Here is a 16,199-nt window from a genome sequence, read left to right as displayed (position 1 = left end):
GGCCAGGTCCCCAGCTGGGGGTGTGGGAGAAGCAATGTTTCTCACCCTGCCCCTAACATCAAATGTTAAAACAAATTTCATTAGGTCGGATTTAGAGCCGCTCTATCCAACATAGTGTTCTTACAAAAGTATCTGCACTAACCTCTAGCCACCTCTAGCCTCTGTCACTAATTAACCAGTAGCTAGTACAACCGAGGAATTTCAAGTAATCATGTGTGGATGGTTGCTTACTGAAAAGGGCAGGTAAAATGGAGAGCTTTAACTAAATCGCCCTGGCAGGGTAGCATCTTTTAGCGCGAGCCACACTGGAGGCAGTGTTGTCTTGGACCACACATTAAATAGGTTGCAACATTAGTCACACAAAAGAAACCTGTTTTAAGTTCTTCGTTGGGCCGCATTCACAGCCATCCTGGGCTGCATGTGGCCTGCAGGTTGGACACCTCAACTAAAGAATTTTTTTCCCCTATATGTTTAGTGATTTGAGTGAGAAAAACAACTTGATGCTTCCCATACACACAGGACCAGGGACTAAACCTGCAACTTAGGTATGTGCCCTGCCCAGGAAAAGAGGCCTCAACATTTTCATGTACAGGTGACAATGCTCCAACCAACCAAGCCACACAAGCAAGGGTACAATGCCTTTTTAAGGTTTTGAGACTGGAAAGAGGTAGAGAATCAATGGGTTGTCTCTTGCTTACCCTCAATGCCCAACCCCCACCAGAACCCCAGCCACAAGCCAGGAATGTGCCCTCCTCACTAGCAATCAAACCTCCCACCCTTCAGTTCTCAGGGCTTGTGCTCAATCCACTGGGCCACACCAGCCAGGGCTCATCTTTTTTAAAAAAGCTTCTACTGAACTTCAGCCTGTTCATCTATCTATTCATCTAGTATCTGTGGGTATGTTTTGTTTGCTATGCCTCAGCATATAGGTACAATAAATTAAGGTGGCTGGCAGCTTTTGTTCAATTCAAACATTCATTTTTATTCAGGATAACACTTGTGGTTTAAAAATGGCTTAAATCATTTTTGGTGCTAATACATATTAATGTGTAGGAACTACTACATGAATGTCTATAGTATCAACTCTAGTTCTTTGTAGTAATCTTTCATTTTTTAACTGTGCCTAGCTTCTTCCCAGCTACGGTATTAAGAATTTCTACCTGATGCATTTAATATAACCTCAGATTTTCCTGCCTCAATAAGGGGTGGTTTCCATTCCTACCCTAAAACTTGTAGTGTTCAACTTCCAGGATAACACTATACCAGGAACTCAAATTCTGACTATCACATCAACTGGAAACAGTTAAGATTCAGGTTCTAATTCACGTCTCAGTGGGAACATGAAATTCAGAATTTCTCACAAACTCAGGTATGGTCAGCCAAGCCCTGCGCTGTCAATTTACGGATATGGATCTAGGAGTAGCAAGGCTTTATGTAAGAGATACCTCCTTTTTCTTCATTAAATAATGACCCATCATATAATATATGCATAATAAAATGAGACAAATAGTAAAAACACAAACTTTATTAATATATACAATTTACTGTTTCTTATAAATTTAATTTCTGTGTAACCAATCGATAGTACACAAAATATTTACACGTATATACAAAGACTCCCACCTGTATGCAACCCTCTGGTCCATCTGTGTTCTTATCTGCAAGAGAAAGCTAAAATGTTACCAATCACCACTGAATTGCTCACAGGAATGATAGATATAATGCTATACAAAACAAACTTGCAATAAAGTGCATTTCAGGCAACCTTAGCCATCAGTTCTTTTTAAACAGGTTTCCACAATTCATACGGACTTTTTTTCTGGGTTTTTGGAGATCCTGAAGAGGTCTCTTCAGCAATAGCTTTAGCTGATTTCTGAAGCATTGGCTTTGCTACAAAATTCTGTAAGAGAAGAAATTTGAGTCAGCTTCCCAGACATATACATTATACATACTTAAAATATCTGCCTTTCCCCTCTCTAAAAATAAAATATTAGAAAAAAGTTTTTGAAACATCTGTTTACAATTCTATTTAAGATTCAAAATTAACTAAAGAGACACCAACCAAATGCCATTTGTAACCTGACTCAAACGCCATCTGTAACCTGCTCAAGAAATTGTGCCAGGTAAATTCAAACATATGCAGGGTATATTACAATAGTGGTGTTGGAAAAGAATATTAAAATGTTCAAACTGAGGACGTGGAGATTAGATATAAGAAGCCCATTATACTGGTCACTTGTAGAAGTAGCATAAAAATACGTGATTTCTATGACATGGTTTAGTGGGTCTGAATTATCACTACAAAGACAAAACAATGAGCCTTCCAACAAAAATAAAAACCCACATAATAGATGTTCTAAGTCCAATTTTTGAGTAGTCAGGGCTTAGATACATACGTACATTATTAAAGCTACTGCTTTTTTGTTGAGAGGACTTTTCACTGGCATTTGTAGTTCCATCTTCTGTTAGCTTTTCCGACAGCTAGACAGGAAAAGGCAATACGTTAAAAACAAAATACACAAAAAACCCAAAAACCTTTGATTTACAGTACTGTATACGAAACCCAACCACATTCAGACTTAGTTATAAAGATAAAACAAGTGGGATCTAACCATTCAGTACACAATCCGAACAACACTGTACTGTGGATTCCCCCGCAACAAAATTGATGCATTAAATGGACCTGATGAAGACACAAATCCCCATAAAGCACTGTTTTATTCCCAGTACAAATTCGAGTAACTCTGAAGGTAAGTCAGTAACAATACCTAGTTTTCAAGAACTAATGTATTAGCCAGTTTGACACCTAATCATTTGAAGAATTGTCTAGCACTAACACAGGTATACCCATATCTGAGTATGAATGATCGATTCATCTAGGTAATGTTTCTTTTGTTTTAAACTGAGCCTATCAATTCCTAATTACCTTAAATTCTTAAAGCTTGGATTTTATGCTTTGGGTTCCAACATAAAAAGCACAGGGCAATTTGCCAATGCACATCCTGCACATTTATTTCTGGAGAATAATAAACTTATCTGCAAGTGAAGCAGGCCTCTTCTGTATTCTCTCAAAACATCTGGAATACATTGCATATATTACAAAAGGGACATCTAAATCACAGATGCCCCACTATTACAAAGTGTACTTTAGTTTAAAACTGGTCTTCTGTATCTTATCCAAACAGCACCTATCCCAAATTCTAGCATGCACATGGATCTACCAATACTAAAGCTTTCGGTGTGTGAACATAAACTTCAAATTAGTTAAACCTCTGATGCTTATGCCCATGTATCAATTACCAACAGATTTTCTTCAGCAATGTCTGGAGACCACATTCATGATTTCTATAAGACAGAAATAAAGCAGATAAACTATACTGTATGTTGAGTACAGAATTTCTGGGAACATAATGCTGCAAATGAAAACTACAGATAAATAGAGACTAGGAAAATTCTTTGGTTAACTAAATAGAATCAAACTACCACCTACAATCATGAAAGCAATATTCTGTCAACTAAAAATAAAGGTTGTTAAGTCTATTTTCATGGGAGAGAGTAAGTATTGTCAGACCTGCTATCTTGACTTTAATAAATATTTAGCTAGCCTTTCTCAAATGTAGTTCAGAGTAAATCAAATAAAAATGCTAATCAGATCTTTCTGGAAGTAGCTTTCTCAAGATTTTGTCTGGATAAACCTAGAATACTTACCTCAAACTTTGCACCTTTATTTGGTATGATTGTTTCATGGTTTGTTTCCTTCAATACAGGAACAACTCTGAGACTAGGGGGCAATTCAAAGTTGGTTGTTCCTAGGGCTTTTGCTGCATTGGCTTTCGCTATTTCTAACAGCTCCATTCGATCTACAAAACAAACAAGGCATCTCTTAATCCTGGCAGCATTTCCCCAAGAGGACTCAGAATCACAAAATAAGTTCGCATTTATTTTTGAAAAGCAAAACCAAAATGTTAACATTTCATCTCCATGTATAAAAACATATCCTTACTCATGGGGAAAAATTCCCTGCCTGTTTTTGCTGAGGAAAATAAGCATCCCTAAAATAATCTAAAGTTTTCCTTACCAAAAGCCTGAATTTCATACTGTTTTGCCTTCCTTTACACGTGTTCTGAACATTTTTGATTTCAAAAACGTTTTACACAGTACAACTGTCCCAACTAACGAACCAATACTGATAAATTACTAAATCCATTTTTAGACTTAGTTTTCATTTTTACCTATCATGCTTTCTCTTCCATAATCCTATCCCAGAAGCCATTTGTTTTTAAAACACAAACAAAATTTAATTTTTTATTTACTTTTTAAAAAGGAAATCACATGTCATTTAATTTTTTAAATTTACAGGAATAATACTGGCTAATAAAATTACATCACCTTCAGGTGTTCGATTCTATAACAAATCATCTGTACGTTGTATGCATATTCACTACCCACAGTCAAGTCTCCTTCCCGGGCCCCGGCTTCTTAAGCCCTGGACCAAAGAAGAGTCCTCCGTATCCTTAAGACTGCTGGCTTCTAGAGCCACAGGAATGTGAAGCACCCTGACACACACGTAAGACGCTGCCTTTCAGGTGATATAAGTAAGGTTAGGCTTTCTGACTTAAGTGATTAAGCTCAGGCTTGTGTAAAAAAAAGCTTTTGTACTATTCTTCCTGTTCAATGATTAACTTATTAGTAAAACCTTGCGACAGGTGAACTAAGTCACTAACATTTACAGGACTCCACTAAGTGCCAGCCACCAGGAGAAAAGATTACCTCCATCTTGAGCCAATTAACACCTACAATTTAATCCCAAAGGGTAAGAACTGGTGCCCGTTTAAACACCGGGTGTCAACTATAGTGTGGTTTTTTAACTGTTAGCCTGCCAATAATGTCCTCCTCCCCTCCTTCCTCCCAACTATTAGATTTCAAACACCGAAGGAGAAAACATAGCAACCTTGGTTCTCTAGCCTACTCACACCGTCGCCACACCTGTAAAAAGGTGCCTAGGGAGAAGCGAAGTGGGCGCCTCGGACTCACCTTTTTCACTTAAGCGAAACGGCGTTGGGCTCCGCGACCTCGTCCTGGATCTCGCCCGCCAACTCCTGTGCTCCTCCGGGTAGACGGAGCGACCAAAGCCATAGTAGCGGCGCCCCCGCGTGACCGCGTAGGCCCTTCGGTAATACGACCGCCCCCGAGAGCGGGACCGGCTACGGGATCGGTCCGGCGAGGGAGACGGAGACCGGTAATACCTCCTGGAGACGACGTAGTGACTCTCCCGGTACCGCCGGCGGCTACGGGATCGCGAGCGGCTCCGCGAGTAGGACCGCGAATACCGCCTGTACTTCCTCTGGTGGCGTCTTCGGGACCGAGACCTGGACCTGCTCCTGCGCCGGCTCCGACTGCTGGACGACCACCGACTGGAGACGCTGGATCGGGACCGCGAGCTTCTGGGAGAGCGGCTCCCAGCCGCCGACGACAGCCGGCTGGACCGGCCCGAGGCCGACGGGGACTCATCGCGTGACCCCGGCCACATATCGTTCACATAGTTGGGCATCTTGGCCTACGGCTGGAAGCTTTCTTGCCTTCCAAAATCCTTCTCGAAAATGCGGTTCCTAAACTGAACAGGAGAGGGGGAGGGGGGAAGGAAGTGAACTCCCGGAAGCAAAGCCTGCGGTCGGCGGGGGAGGGGGAGGTCGAGAAAGGAACCGAGACTCGCCAACCCGGAGCCCTATCCACGCCAGACACCGGCCCTGCGGCAACGCCAGCAGCCCCCCCCTTTCTGCGCCATGCAGAACTCCCCACTTTCCTTACTACCCACGCGGAGGTCCCCGTGATTCCGACCCCGCCACCAGGAAACTTACAAGCCACCCGCACTTCGTTTAGGGCAGAGAGAAAGGCCCAACGGACACCTTCCTTCCACAGCTAAGAACGAAGAGGGAACGTTCGCAGCTCCTCCTGAGCGAGAAACCACAACCTCCACCTTCTGCGACCAGGAGTGAACTGAGCAGGGAGGACCGCTGACGCGTCGAAAGTACCAGAAGCTGACGTACGGAGCATGCGCAGAGACGTTGATGCGTGGGTGTGGCTTCTGTGTCGCCCAACCGCCGCCCTCTGTTCCTTTTCTCCTCTCCCAGCCCCCACCCCCCGCCCCCGCTTCGCGCCACAGCTCCAGGACGCGCATGCGCGACTTAGCCGCGGGGGCGGAGGTGTTCAGCCCAGGTACAGGACGTGCTGTGCTTGTTTTGTTTTCTTGGGTAGGTGAAACCGGATAAGGCGGTCCTGCCCGCAGCGGGACGCCGGCGTCCAGGACTCTCTATCGGGCTCAGGCTTTCTGAGTCGCTTCCTGAACTTATGGGCAGCTCAGACTGGGCCGAAATTTCATAGACACTTCCGTCCCACTTTCTGCTGACCTGTGTCAGGCCCGTTATGGGAGAGGACAGCCACGTCCCAACTCCCCAGGCTGCCTGACCGCGGCCTTCTCTCCAGGACTCACAGGATCCCTGAAAATCCAGGATTAACTTAGAAAAGTTGTATTTCCATGTTTTGTCTAGTAAATGTTAGAAAGGTGAAGACAATGCAAAGACGCCCACAATTGATCTTTAACAAGAGGGTCGGATTGACGTTGGAGATGTCATTCCAAGGACAGTGTGCTTGGTGTTGAATTAAACAACCGGGAGTATGTTATTTCCAAAGATTTATGATTAGGGTACATTCCATACATACTTGTTGGTAATACTACATGACAATTGCTTGAGATAAGTTATCATTGAATTAATCACATCTGTAAGAAGAGACCATTATATGAGCTTTGCAAGTCCTGGGTGGCATTTCCGGAAGCCTCTTTCTTTGGAGGGAAATACGAACTCACTTTTCTCTTGCTCACCTTCATCCCGCATTCCCAAACTTACCGCGAAATCTGCACACACCCATGTGATCACCCTTGCTTGGCATTGTCCACTCCACAGTATCATCCGCATCTCTGAGGAAGTATCCTGATGGGAACACTTAGGACTGTTTCTTTAGAAACATGTGCTATTACAAATGAACTGAGAAGACTGTCATCTACTGGGAATTTTTGCTGAAAGTTCTAATGAAGCTGTTTGAATGGACAGAAAAAATGAGTTTAAAATATGCAGTTTAGCCCTGGCTGGTGTGGCTCAGTGGATTGCGCTCCAACCTGCGAACCTAAAGGTTGCCAGTTGAGTTCTGGTCAGGGCACACACCTGGATTGCTGCAAGCCAAGTAGGGGCTTTCGAGAAGCAACAGATCTGTTTCTCTCACACATTGATGTTTCTCTCCCTTTCTTTATACCTTTCTTCTCTCTCTAAAAATAAGTTAATAAAATAAAATGTGAAGTTTAACCATGGCCTGGTAGTTCACTGTCCCTGATGACATGCCCCAGTTCAGGAAACATACAAGAATCAACCAAAGAATGTGTAATATGTGGAACAACAAAATGATGTTTCTGCCTCTTTCTCACATAAATAAAAAAAATTGAAATGTAAAGTGTAAAAGTGGTGTGTCAGGAAAATAATGTGAAACTCTGTATAAGAATGCAATACAGCTTTTGGTTATGAATAAGAAAAAATGGTAGGAATCTCTATAGAATGTAACAGTCAAACACGTGCCTAAAGTAAAGAAAATCCTGGCTGTCAACAGTAAGAATACTGAATAGGCCCCGCTGGTGTGGTGCAATCGGTTGGGTGTCATCCTGCAGACCAAAAGTTCACGGGTTTGGTCCTCAGTCCAGGCCTGGGCAGAGGTGGCCAACTGTTGTTTCTCCTTCTCTTCTCCTTTCTCTAAAAATCAAAAATAAAAATAATTTTTAAAAGAGTACTCCTAGCCTGTTAAAAATATATATTGTACACACAACAGGAAACATGACTTTGCTCTTGTGTAGAATACAGTGTATTAGTCTCTAGAATGCATGCAATCTACCTGAGTTAAACTGCAAGGGATGTGTGTCAGTGTTCCTTTATTTTACTAAACAATATAATCTTCTCTGAGCATCTGTCCACACATCTGATTCAAATCCAATTTCAGTTATCATTAAAACATCTTGCACGGAATTTGTAGGCTAATTCTGGCAAAAAATGACATTTTTACAATAGTACATCTTCTCATCCAAGAATGTAACACTTTTCTCCACATACATTTTTTGCATGTCCTTCACTGTGGTAGGCAGATTAATAGCCCCCAAAGATGTCTACACTCTAATTCTCATAACCTGTGAATGTGTTATCTTAAAAAAGAATTATCCAGAATGATTAGAAGTAAGGACCTTTTGAGATTATCCTGATTAAGTATGCCCAATCTAACCGTAGGAGAGACTCAAAGCAAGAGAATTCCATGCCCTGCTGCTGAATCTGAAATGTTGGAAGCTGTCTACAAAGACATGAGAGAGGCCTCTAGGAGGCAAAGCTAGCTCTCGGCCGACAGTCGCAAAGGAAACATCCCAGTTCTACAACCTCATGGGACAAAGGCCTCCGAGGGGAATGCGGTCCACCTTGACTTCAGTCTAGTAGGACTTTTCACCTACAGAACTGTACACGTACTAAATTTGGATTCATTTAAGCCACTAAGTGTATGGTAATTTTTTACTGAAGCAACAGAAAACTGATACATTCACTAAAATGTTATATCTGTTTTCATATACATCTTACACTTGCCTCGCTAGATATGCTCTTGAAACTGGAAAAGCTGGTGTTCATGCTGCCTGTCACTATTAGTGTTTGCTGGGGGAAATTGATAGCTCTGTGCCTAGGGAGTGACTCCCTGTTTTAGAAATACAGCACAGCAATTAGGAGATTGTTTTTACAGCCCCAGGTGTTTAACAGCCCAGTGATTTGCCTTGTTTCTTCTAGCTTATCGACTACATACCAGAGATAATGAAACGCTCTGCTTTCTGCTTCTGTAAATTGTCTCCTGCTTTGGTCTGAAGGACAGGCCTCCCCCTGCTCTATCCACCCCTGCTCTATAAAATAACCACTTTCCCTTTGTTCAAGGCCCAGAATTTGGAAACTGATTCCTCTGGGTCCACAGGTAAAATAAACTTCCACTCCCGAAAGCGGCTGAGTTGTTTTCTGTAACATTAGAACCAATTGTTGGAGACAAGGATTGAATCTTTATGGCCGTTTTATTCAGATGGTCTGCGATCTGGGAAGACAGCAGGTTATATCCCCCCAAAACACTGACTTAAACATCTCATTTCAAGCTGACTTTTTTATCAGGAGAAAAAAGGGTGGGTAAGGAGTTTGGAAAGACGGTTAATTGGATAAGAGTTGCAGCCCAGCGTGATTTTCCTGAAACTTCTTTATTTGTTGATGAACAATTCTTTATTTGCATCATGGGGGCTCCCTCCCTAGAACACAATGCCTCAGATACTCTCTTCCTGGGGCAATGGTTGACTCTCTTGTCTGCCTCCTGGAGTCGCATGGTCATGCACTACAGTTCCTGGAATAACAGCCTTCCACTGGCATTAGTCATTTAAGCCTGTGAACCAAGGCTAAAACCTTTCATTCTGGAGTTCCCCTATCATTCTGATAAACTGTAAATGGTATTTGCGGATTGTGAATAGGATCCTTTTTGTTCTATGTTCACTTTGTTTTATGTTTTATATGCACAACACTTAGCTAATTTTTGCACCCAAAATGAGAGATTTTTTTTTTCATTTGATAGGTAAAGTCATCCCATTTAGGCTAACTGCAATGTTGATCTTATCTCTTCCATTGGTATCTATTTTTTATTTCGCTTTGCCTTTTTCATTTTTTTCTGTTTTATTGTGCCAGCCTGACCAAGTGTATCTATTTTCCTCTCTCCCACTATTCATTTAGAGGTTCTGCCATGCTTCATGAGCCTTTAATAGTTCAATGTATATTTTTTTATCTGTACCAAATATACTTAAATTTGTTCCTCCCCTCCTTCTTCCACAAATATTTAGAGTACTTATTGTATTAAATTATGTTGGATAAGTTAAGAAAAATGTGTTACTTCTTTCCCTTACCAAATGTGTTAGTTCTCTTCCCTCATCATTTTATGATGAGTCCATCCATTTGAATACTGCTTTATAACATGTTGGATTACCATCATTTGCTTTCCTCAATACACTAGGCTGGCTTGGATTTGGCCTCTTGGACAGCCTGGCTCCGATATTACATCTTATCATGCTTGCAGCTTTGCTAGGAGCCAAAGTCACATGCCACTTTCAAGACTGGTACTTTTATTGTTATATGATAAAGTCTCAAAAGTGAAATTGCTGGGTAAAGTTTTAGCTTAGTTAGCTGGATCTAATAAAAGAAGGCAAAGGGAATCAGACATTATTAAGCATAATAAACTGGGGGGGTGGTACTGAATCAGACAATGAGCTCGCTTGCTTCACTAGGAAGTTATAGCTTTACACACTGCCCAGGGCAAAAATCCTCCTCAAATTGGTAGGAAGGATCTTTATCCGAGGAGGAATAAAATCAGCAGGAGAATTCCTCAGCTGGGCCCATGTACAGTAGAAATCAAGAGGGTGAATGGGGACATACTTCCACTTTGAGGCATGGGCAGTAGGAACTATGATGGTGACCATAAGAGGTAGTATCTAGCCTGGGAAAGGATCAGATTTGATAAGGGACACACAGAACCCTGGAAGATCCTGGAAATGGATTGGTTAGGGGGAGCATCCAACACAAGGCCGGGAAAGATTGGGAAGTTGATTGGTTGGAAGGGGAACCTAGTCCTTCCCCGGCCTGTGTGGGCCACGGTATTATACAGGCCAGGGCACAGCACCAGCAGGAGCATAGCTAGGAAGATATGGACTAAACTAATGGCAAGAAATATTTGGATACTGACCCTATCCCTCCCTCAGGTCTCTTCTGGCCGAGCCCCCAAGTGGCTGCCCACCTTTAACCTAAATCCTGATCCTGAGCCTCCTGTGTGACCTCATCTCTGACTCCTCCCACACTGAGCTACAGTTGCCAGTTCTCCTGTATTGTTCACACTTGCTCAGCTTCCATCCCCAATCAGGTTAAGAGTGACTCGGTGACTCAGGGAGACCCTCCCTAGGTTACATCAGGATACACCCACCTTGCCCCAGGTGGCAGCACAACTATTAACACAGCCATTAAACTAGCTACCAAGTTGCCGTTGTTATGAAAATTATCTTAAGCCATATCATCCCCTTCCCCCCTTCCCCCAACAATGAGCCGTGGAGGACCATGCTCTGTACCCTGTTTCAATCTCAGAAACAGGCCCCTCCTAGATGCCCTCCCATCCACCATCCACACTCAGTTCAACTTATGCTGGTAAGGCAAATATCAGAAGATCTCCCTTCTGGAGTAGGTCTTTCCACCTGAATCTCTTAGGCAGGAAAGAGGGCAGGGTCAAAGTTTCTTTCTCAATAACCAGCTTAAAAATATCTGAAAAGGCAAAACTTTTTCTCCCTTCAGGGAACTGGTACTCAAAAGACTTTTAACCTTAATATATGCTCTCCTTAAACAGACACCTAAACCAATCAGCTATACTATAAAAATGCATAATCTCACGCTGATGGGGGGGACTCAGAGTTAAACATTTCTTTAGCTTTTATAGTTGTTAATAGACTTAGTGATTCATGCATATGGAAAGCTGTTGTTCCAGGAACTGGAATGCATGACCCAACCCACGGTGACTCCAGGAGGCCCGTGAGCAATACAACCTTTGTCCCCCAGGAGGACTGCCAGCCATCAAGAAGATTTCCGAGCCATTGTGCTCCAGGGAGAAAAAAACAAAGAACTGCTGGGATGCTCGGAAAATTGCAGGGCTGCAATTTTAATCTGACTCACCTTTTCCCCTGAATTCCAAACCCCTTACCTACCTTTTTTCCTGAATTCCAGACCTCCTACCTACATTTTTCTTCTCTCTATAACAAAGGACGGCCTGAGATGAGATATTAAGATTTTTTAAAAGATTTTATTTGTTTATCTTTAGAGAGGAAGGGAAGGAGAGAGGGAGAGAAATATCAGTGAACGGTTGCCTCTTGTGTGCTCCCCACTGGGAAATGGCCTGCAACCCAGGCATGTGCCCTGACTGGGAATCAAACTGTGATCGTCTGGTTCGAAAGCCCGCACTCAATCCACTGAGCTATGCCAGCCAGGTAAGATGTTTTTTTTTTGAGGGTACATAACCCACTGTCTTCTCAGATCACTAGCCATCTGAATAAAGTACCCATAAAGATTCAATTCTTGTCTCCATTTATTGGTTCTGGTAGTGACAGGCAGCACGAATGCCAACTTTTCGGGTTTCAACATCCTTTATGCCTGCAGAATACACTGATGGAATACTACCCAAAAGGAACAGGCTTAGCTTCCTTTTTACAACTTGCAGAATCCCTTCTCATGAGAATGCATTTGTTTGCTAAAGAAAAACTTACCCTTTATTTTTCCTTGATCTTCTCTTGAAAAGATTTTGATTAAAACTACAGGAAACCAGTGTGTATGTGACACCGGCAAGAGCAGCTTCCGTGAGGTGCAGGGAATGAGAGCCAGGTTGGAGCAGGCCCGAGAAAAACATGAGACAGCAAGGGTCCAAGATGATGGCTAGGAAGACCCTGAGCTCCCCCTCTCCCACTGGTACCAAATCTATACCTACATGTAGATCCTTTTCCTCTGAAAAAGATCTGAAAACCAAATGAACTGCTCCTCCATGACAAAAGGGTAAAGGACCACGTGGAGACAGTAAGAGAAGCAAAGACTGGTCTCTCCAAAATACGACCCCCCCACCGGGTGCGGGGACACATGACAGGGAGGAATCTCACCAGTCTGGCCCTTTCCCCAGAGGAGCCAGGGATTTGTGCCCCACAGCAGGCCCCAACCTTTGGAATCTGATGGGAGAGACCAACTCTCTTTTCTTGCCGCCTTACTGAAGACAAGGAGCATCCCCCTGCCCCTACTCTTTCCACTAAAACCAGCAGGAGCCTGCAATCCACACAGGGAACCTTAGATCAATTGGCCCTGATGACCCAGGGAGCTGGCACTCTGGGCTCCATGGGGACCGTAACAAGCCCAAAGACAGTTCTTGGTAGGCTACCACCTTCAGGGCACAGCAGAAACAGCAGAATGAAACACTACCCCAGTCTCCTTGAGAGAAAAGGTCTATTTACTAATTCTGGAGCTTCAGCCTGATGGACAGGCTGCAGGTGTCCCACATGTCTCCGGTCCCATAGTCTCTCTACGGAGGCATTTGTTCCCAGGGAACCTAGGCAGGGGTGCATAACAGGGGTGCAAGCTTGCTCACAGGTCCACAACATGGGAACAGACAGTTTACCCAATACAGCAGGTAGTGCTGCAGTCTGAATGTTTGTGTCCCCCCCCCCAAATTCATCTGTCAAAGTCTAATCGGAAAAATGATGGTATTAGGAAGTGGGACCTTGGGGGTGATTAGGTCATGAAGACAGGGCCCCAGAAAGCTACCATTTGCAACCCGGAAGAAGGCCTTAACTAGAACCCGACTGTGCTGGCACCCTGATCCTGGCCTTCTGGCCTTCTGAATTGTGCGAAATAAATTTCTACTGTTATAATCCACCTGGTCTGTAGTATTTTGTCATAAGAGCTGGAACAAACTAAGACAGGTGGGAAGGCAGATGTGAGTGCAGGTGGAGGCAGAATGATGTAGGTCGGGTCGGTGGCAGGCACTTTCGGATGTCCTCTTGTGAGTTCTATTTTTTCCCAGAGAAATAGCAGCCGAGGTTTAGGAGGGACAGGAAGTTTTGAAGGTCTGAAGAGGAAGGAGAAGGGGCGATAGTCTTCCACGATGAAATTGACTAAACTTTAGGACAGTCGGACCTCACTCAAGAGCGACTTGAAGTTACTGAGCATGAGTTTAAAATGAGACTAGTTAGTATTATTTCTTCTCCAGCATCTGACCTCTTACCATGTTGGAGGTTGTCAGTATTCGAATAAATAGAGTTAATACTGAGTTTATATTGCTTGCACAGATTTTCCAATTTGCTACTTATATATTTAATTGGAAATGCTTTCTACTAGATTTTGTTAAAAATTAAAGACTTTAGCCCTGGCTGGTGTAGCTCAGTGGATTGAGCACAGGCCTGTGAAGCAAAGGGTCTCTGGTTTGATTCCCAGTCAGGGCCCATGCCTGGGTTGCAGGCCCTAGTAGGGGGCATGTGAGAGGCAACCACACATTGATGTTTCTCTCCCACTCTTTCTAAAAAATAAATAAAATATTTTTAAAAATTAAAGACTTGGGGAAGGCAGCAGTACCAGATCCAAGATGGCAGCCAGCAGGAGGCTGATGAAGGAGCTTGAAGAAATGCGCAAATGTGGAATGAAAAACTTCCGTAACATCCAGGTTGATGAAGCTAATTTACTGACTTGGCCAGGGCTTATTGTTCCTGACAACACTCCATATGATGAGGGGGCCTTCAGAATCAAAATCAACTTTCCAGCAGAGTACCCATTCAAACCACCAAGCATCACATTTAAAACAAAGATCTATCACCCCAACATCGACGAAAAGGGGCAGGTCTGTCTGCCAGTAATTAGTGCTGAAAACTGGAAGCCAGCAACCAAAACCGACCAAATAATCCAGTCCCTCATAGCACTGGTGAACGACCCCCAACCCGAGCATCCCTTCAGGCTGACCTAGCTGAAGAATCCTCTAAGGACTGTAAAAAATTCTGTAAGAACGCTGAAGAGTTTACAGAGAAATATGGGGAAAAGTGACCTGTGGACTAAAATCTGCCGCGATTGATCCCAGTGAGTGTGAGCAGAGACCCGGGCAGTGCATTCAGACACCTTGCAAAGCGGAACTCTCTGGGAAATTGACACGTGCCACCTCCTGGTGTTCGCTTGTGGCAGTTACTAACTTTCTGCAGTTTCTTAATCAAAAGTGATATAGGTAACCTGTAAAGAAAGGATTAAAATTTAAGATGTTCTAAAAAAAAATTAAAGACTTTAGATAACAGCAAAGAATAGCACACCCTAGTTAAGTTTTTCTGAGCAAGGTGATTAGAAGAAAAAAATTTTTTTTATTTTATTTATTTGTTTTTAGAGAGAGGGGAAGGAAGGGAGAAAGAGAGAGAAACATCAATGTGTGGTTGCTTCTCACGTGTCCCCCACTGGGAACTGGCCTGCAACCCAGGCATGTGCCCTGACTGGGAATCAAAAGGGTGATTCTTTGGTTCGCAGCTCACACTCAATCCACTGAGCTACACCAGCCAGGGCAAAAGGATTTTTTTTTAGTGCCTTTATTTCCCTTGAGGATGTTGCTGCTGAATAAAGATGGATGTAAAACCGACAATTAGCTTTAAATCTGTGCCTCATAGAGTATCTTCAGAAGAGAGGGAAACTAGAAGTAAATGGTAACTTCTTCAAGGATCACATATTAATTCTCGAGTAAGTTCTTTCTACAGTTTGGAACTATGTTTGATTATCCATTCAACAGGCATTTTCCTCAATATTTCCTTTTTGCCCAGTTACGGGAAAATCACAATTAAATTAAACATGATTTCTACCTTGAAATAGATCCCGGGCATCTGGATGTTACACTGTTTTTAGAAGAGACAGATATTCCTCTTAAAGAACTTTGTCCTATGTAGGTAGCATCAGATCAAATTAGCACCAGTAAAGAGAATTTTATGAAATTTTTAAAATAAAAAATTCAAGCATATGAATAATTTTAAGTATATTTAAAACCTTCCTGGTAGGGCCTCCGCTTCTCTAACAGGAAACTGTGCTCATAGAGGCGGCTTTGTCACAACGACGATCAGGTGCTTCATGGGATCGTACTCAGAATATGCAACTAGAGTCTCACTATCTCCACACTTCCCTCTTTGAAGAGCACTTGGTGCTTCCGTACAGTTAACAGACTGCTTCGAACAGTGCTGGATTCCTTCCTCATTAAGACGAGGCCGGAACCACGTAATCACCCAGCTGCAGGACACACAGATGGATAGCGTGTGGCAGTGTTTAAAAGCTCTTCTGAAAGCTGCTGCTGGGGCCCTGTGCACTGATTACAAATACAAAATACATCCCGAGATTATGTTTTTCTTTTTTATTGCTTGGCTTGTCATGGTTTGTTGTTGTTGTTCTTATTGTTATTGTTATTATTATTACCAAACAGTATATGGAAAATGAACATGAGGTTTTCTTGAGCAATTCTTTTTTATTTTATCCTCACCCAAGGACATGGTTATTGATTTTAAAGACTGGGGAAGGGAGGAA

The 16,199-nt window shown here is 43.0% G+C and overlaps 1 protein-coding gene and 1 pseudogene across 4 annotated transcripts; one reads left to right on the top strand and one right to left on the bottom strand.

Annotated features, from left to right (window-relative positions):
- Positions 1 to 1,509: 1,509 nt before the first annotated feature.
- Positions 1,510 to 6,017, bottom strand: RSRP1 (arginine and serine rich protein 1). 4 transcript variants are annotated; one of them, XM_037135906.2, is made up of 5 exons: positions 5,859 to 6,017; positions 5,035 to 5,614; positions 3,709 to 3,860; positions 2,401 to 2,481; positions 1,510 to 1,900 (listed from the first exon to the last, which is right to left on the bottom strand). In XM_037135906.2, the coding sequence occupies exons 2-5, from the start codon at positions 5,549 to 5,551 to the stop codon at positions 1,784 to 1,786; spliced, it is 867 nt and encodes a 288-aa protein (XP_036991801.2). In that variant the 5' UTR covers positions 5,552 to 5,614; positions 5,859 to 6,017; the 3' UTR covers positions 1,510 to 1,783. The 4 variants fall into 4 exon arrangements, 1 of the variants encoding a protein (XP_036991801.2); XR_008390702.1 differs by lacking the exon at positions 1,510 to 1,900 and having other exon boundaries at positions 2,613 to 3,860; XR_008390703.1 differs by lacking the exon at positions 1,510 to 1,900 and having other exon boundaries at positions 2,927 to 3,860.
- An 8,224-nt stretch (positions 6,018 to 14,241) lies between these two features.
- Positions 14,242 to 14,711, top strand: LOC119042234 (ubiquitin-conjugating enzyme E2 L3-like; annotated as a pseudogene).
- Positions 14,712 to 16,199: the final 1,488 nt, after the last annotated feature.

This window comes from Artibeus jamaicensis, unplaced genomic scaffold (assembly GCF_021234435.1).
Source record: "Artibeus jamaicensis isolate MK-2021 breed Jamaican fruit bat unplaced genomic scaffold, CSHL_Jam_final scaffold_847, whole genome shotgun sequence".
NCBI classification, from domain to species: domain Eukaryota; kingdom Metazoa; phylum Chordata; class Mammalia; order Chiroptera; family Phyllostomidae; genus Artibeus; species Artibeus jamaicensis.
Note: the sequence above shows the minus strand (reverse complement) of the source record. Positions and strands in the feature narration are given on the sequence as shown.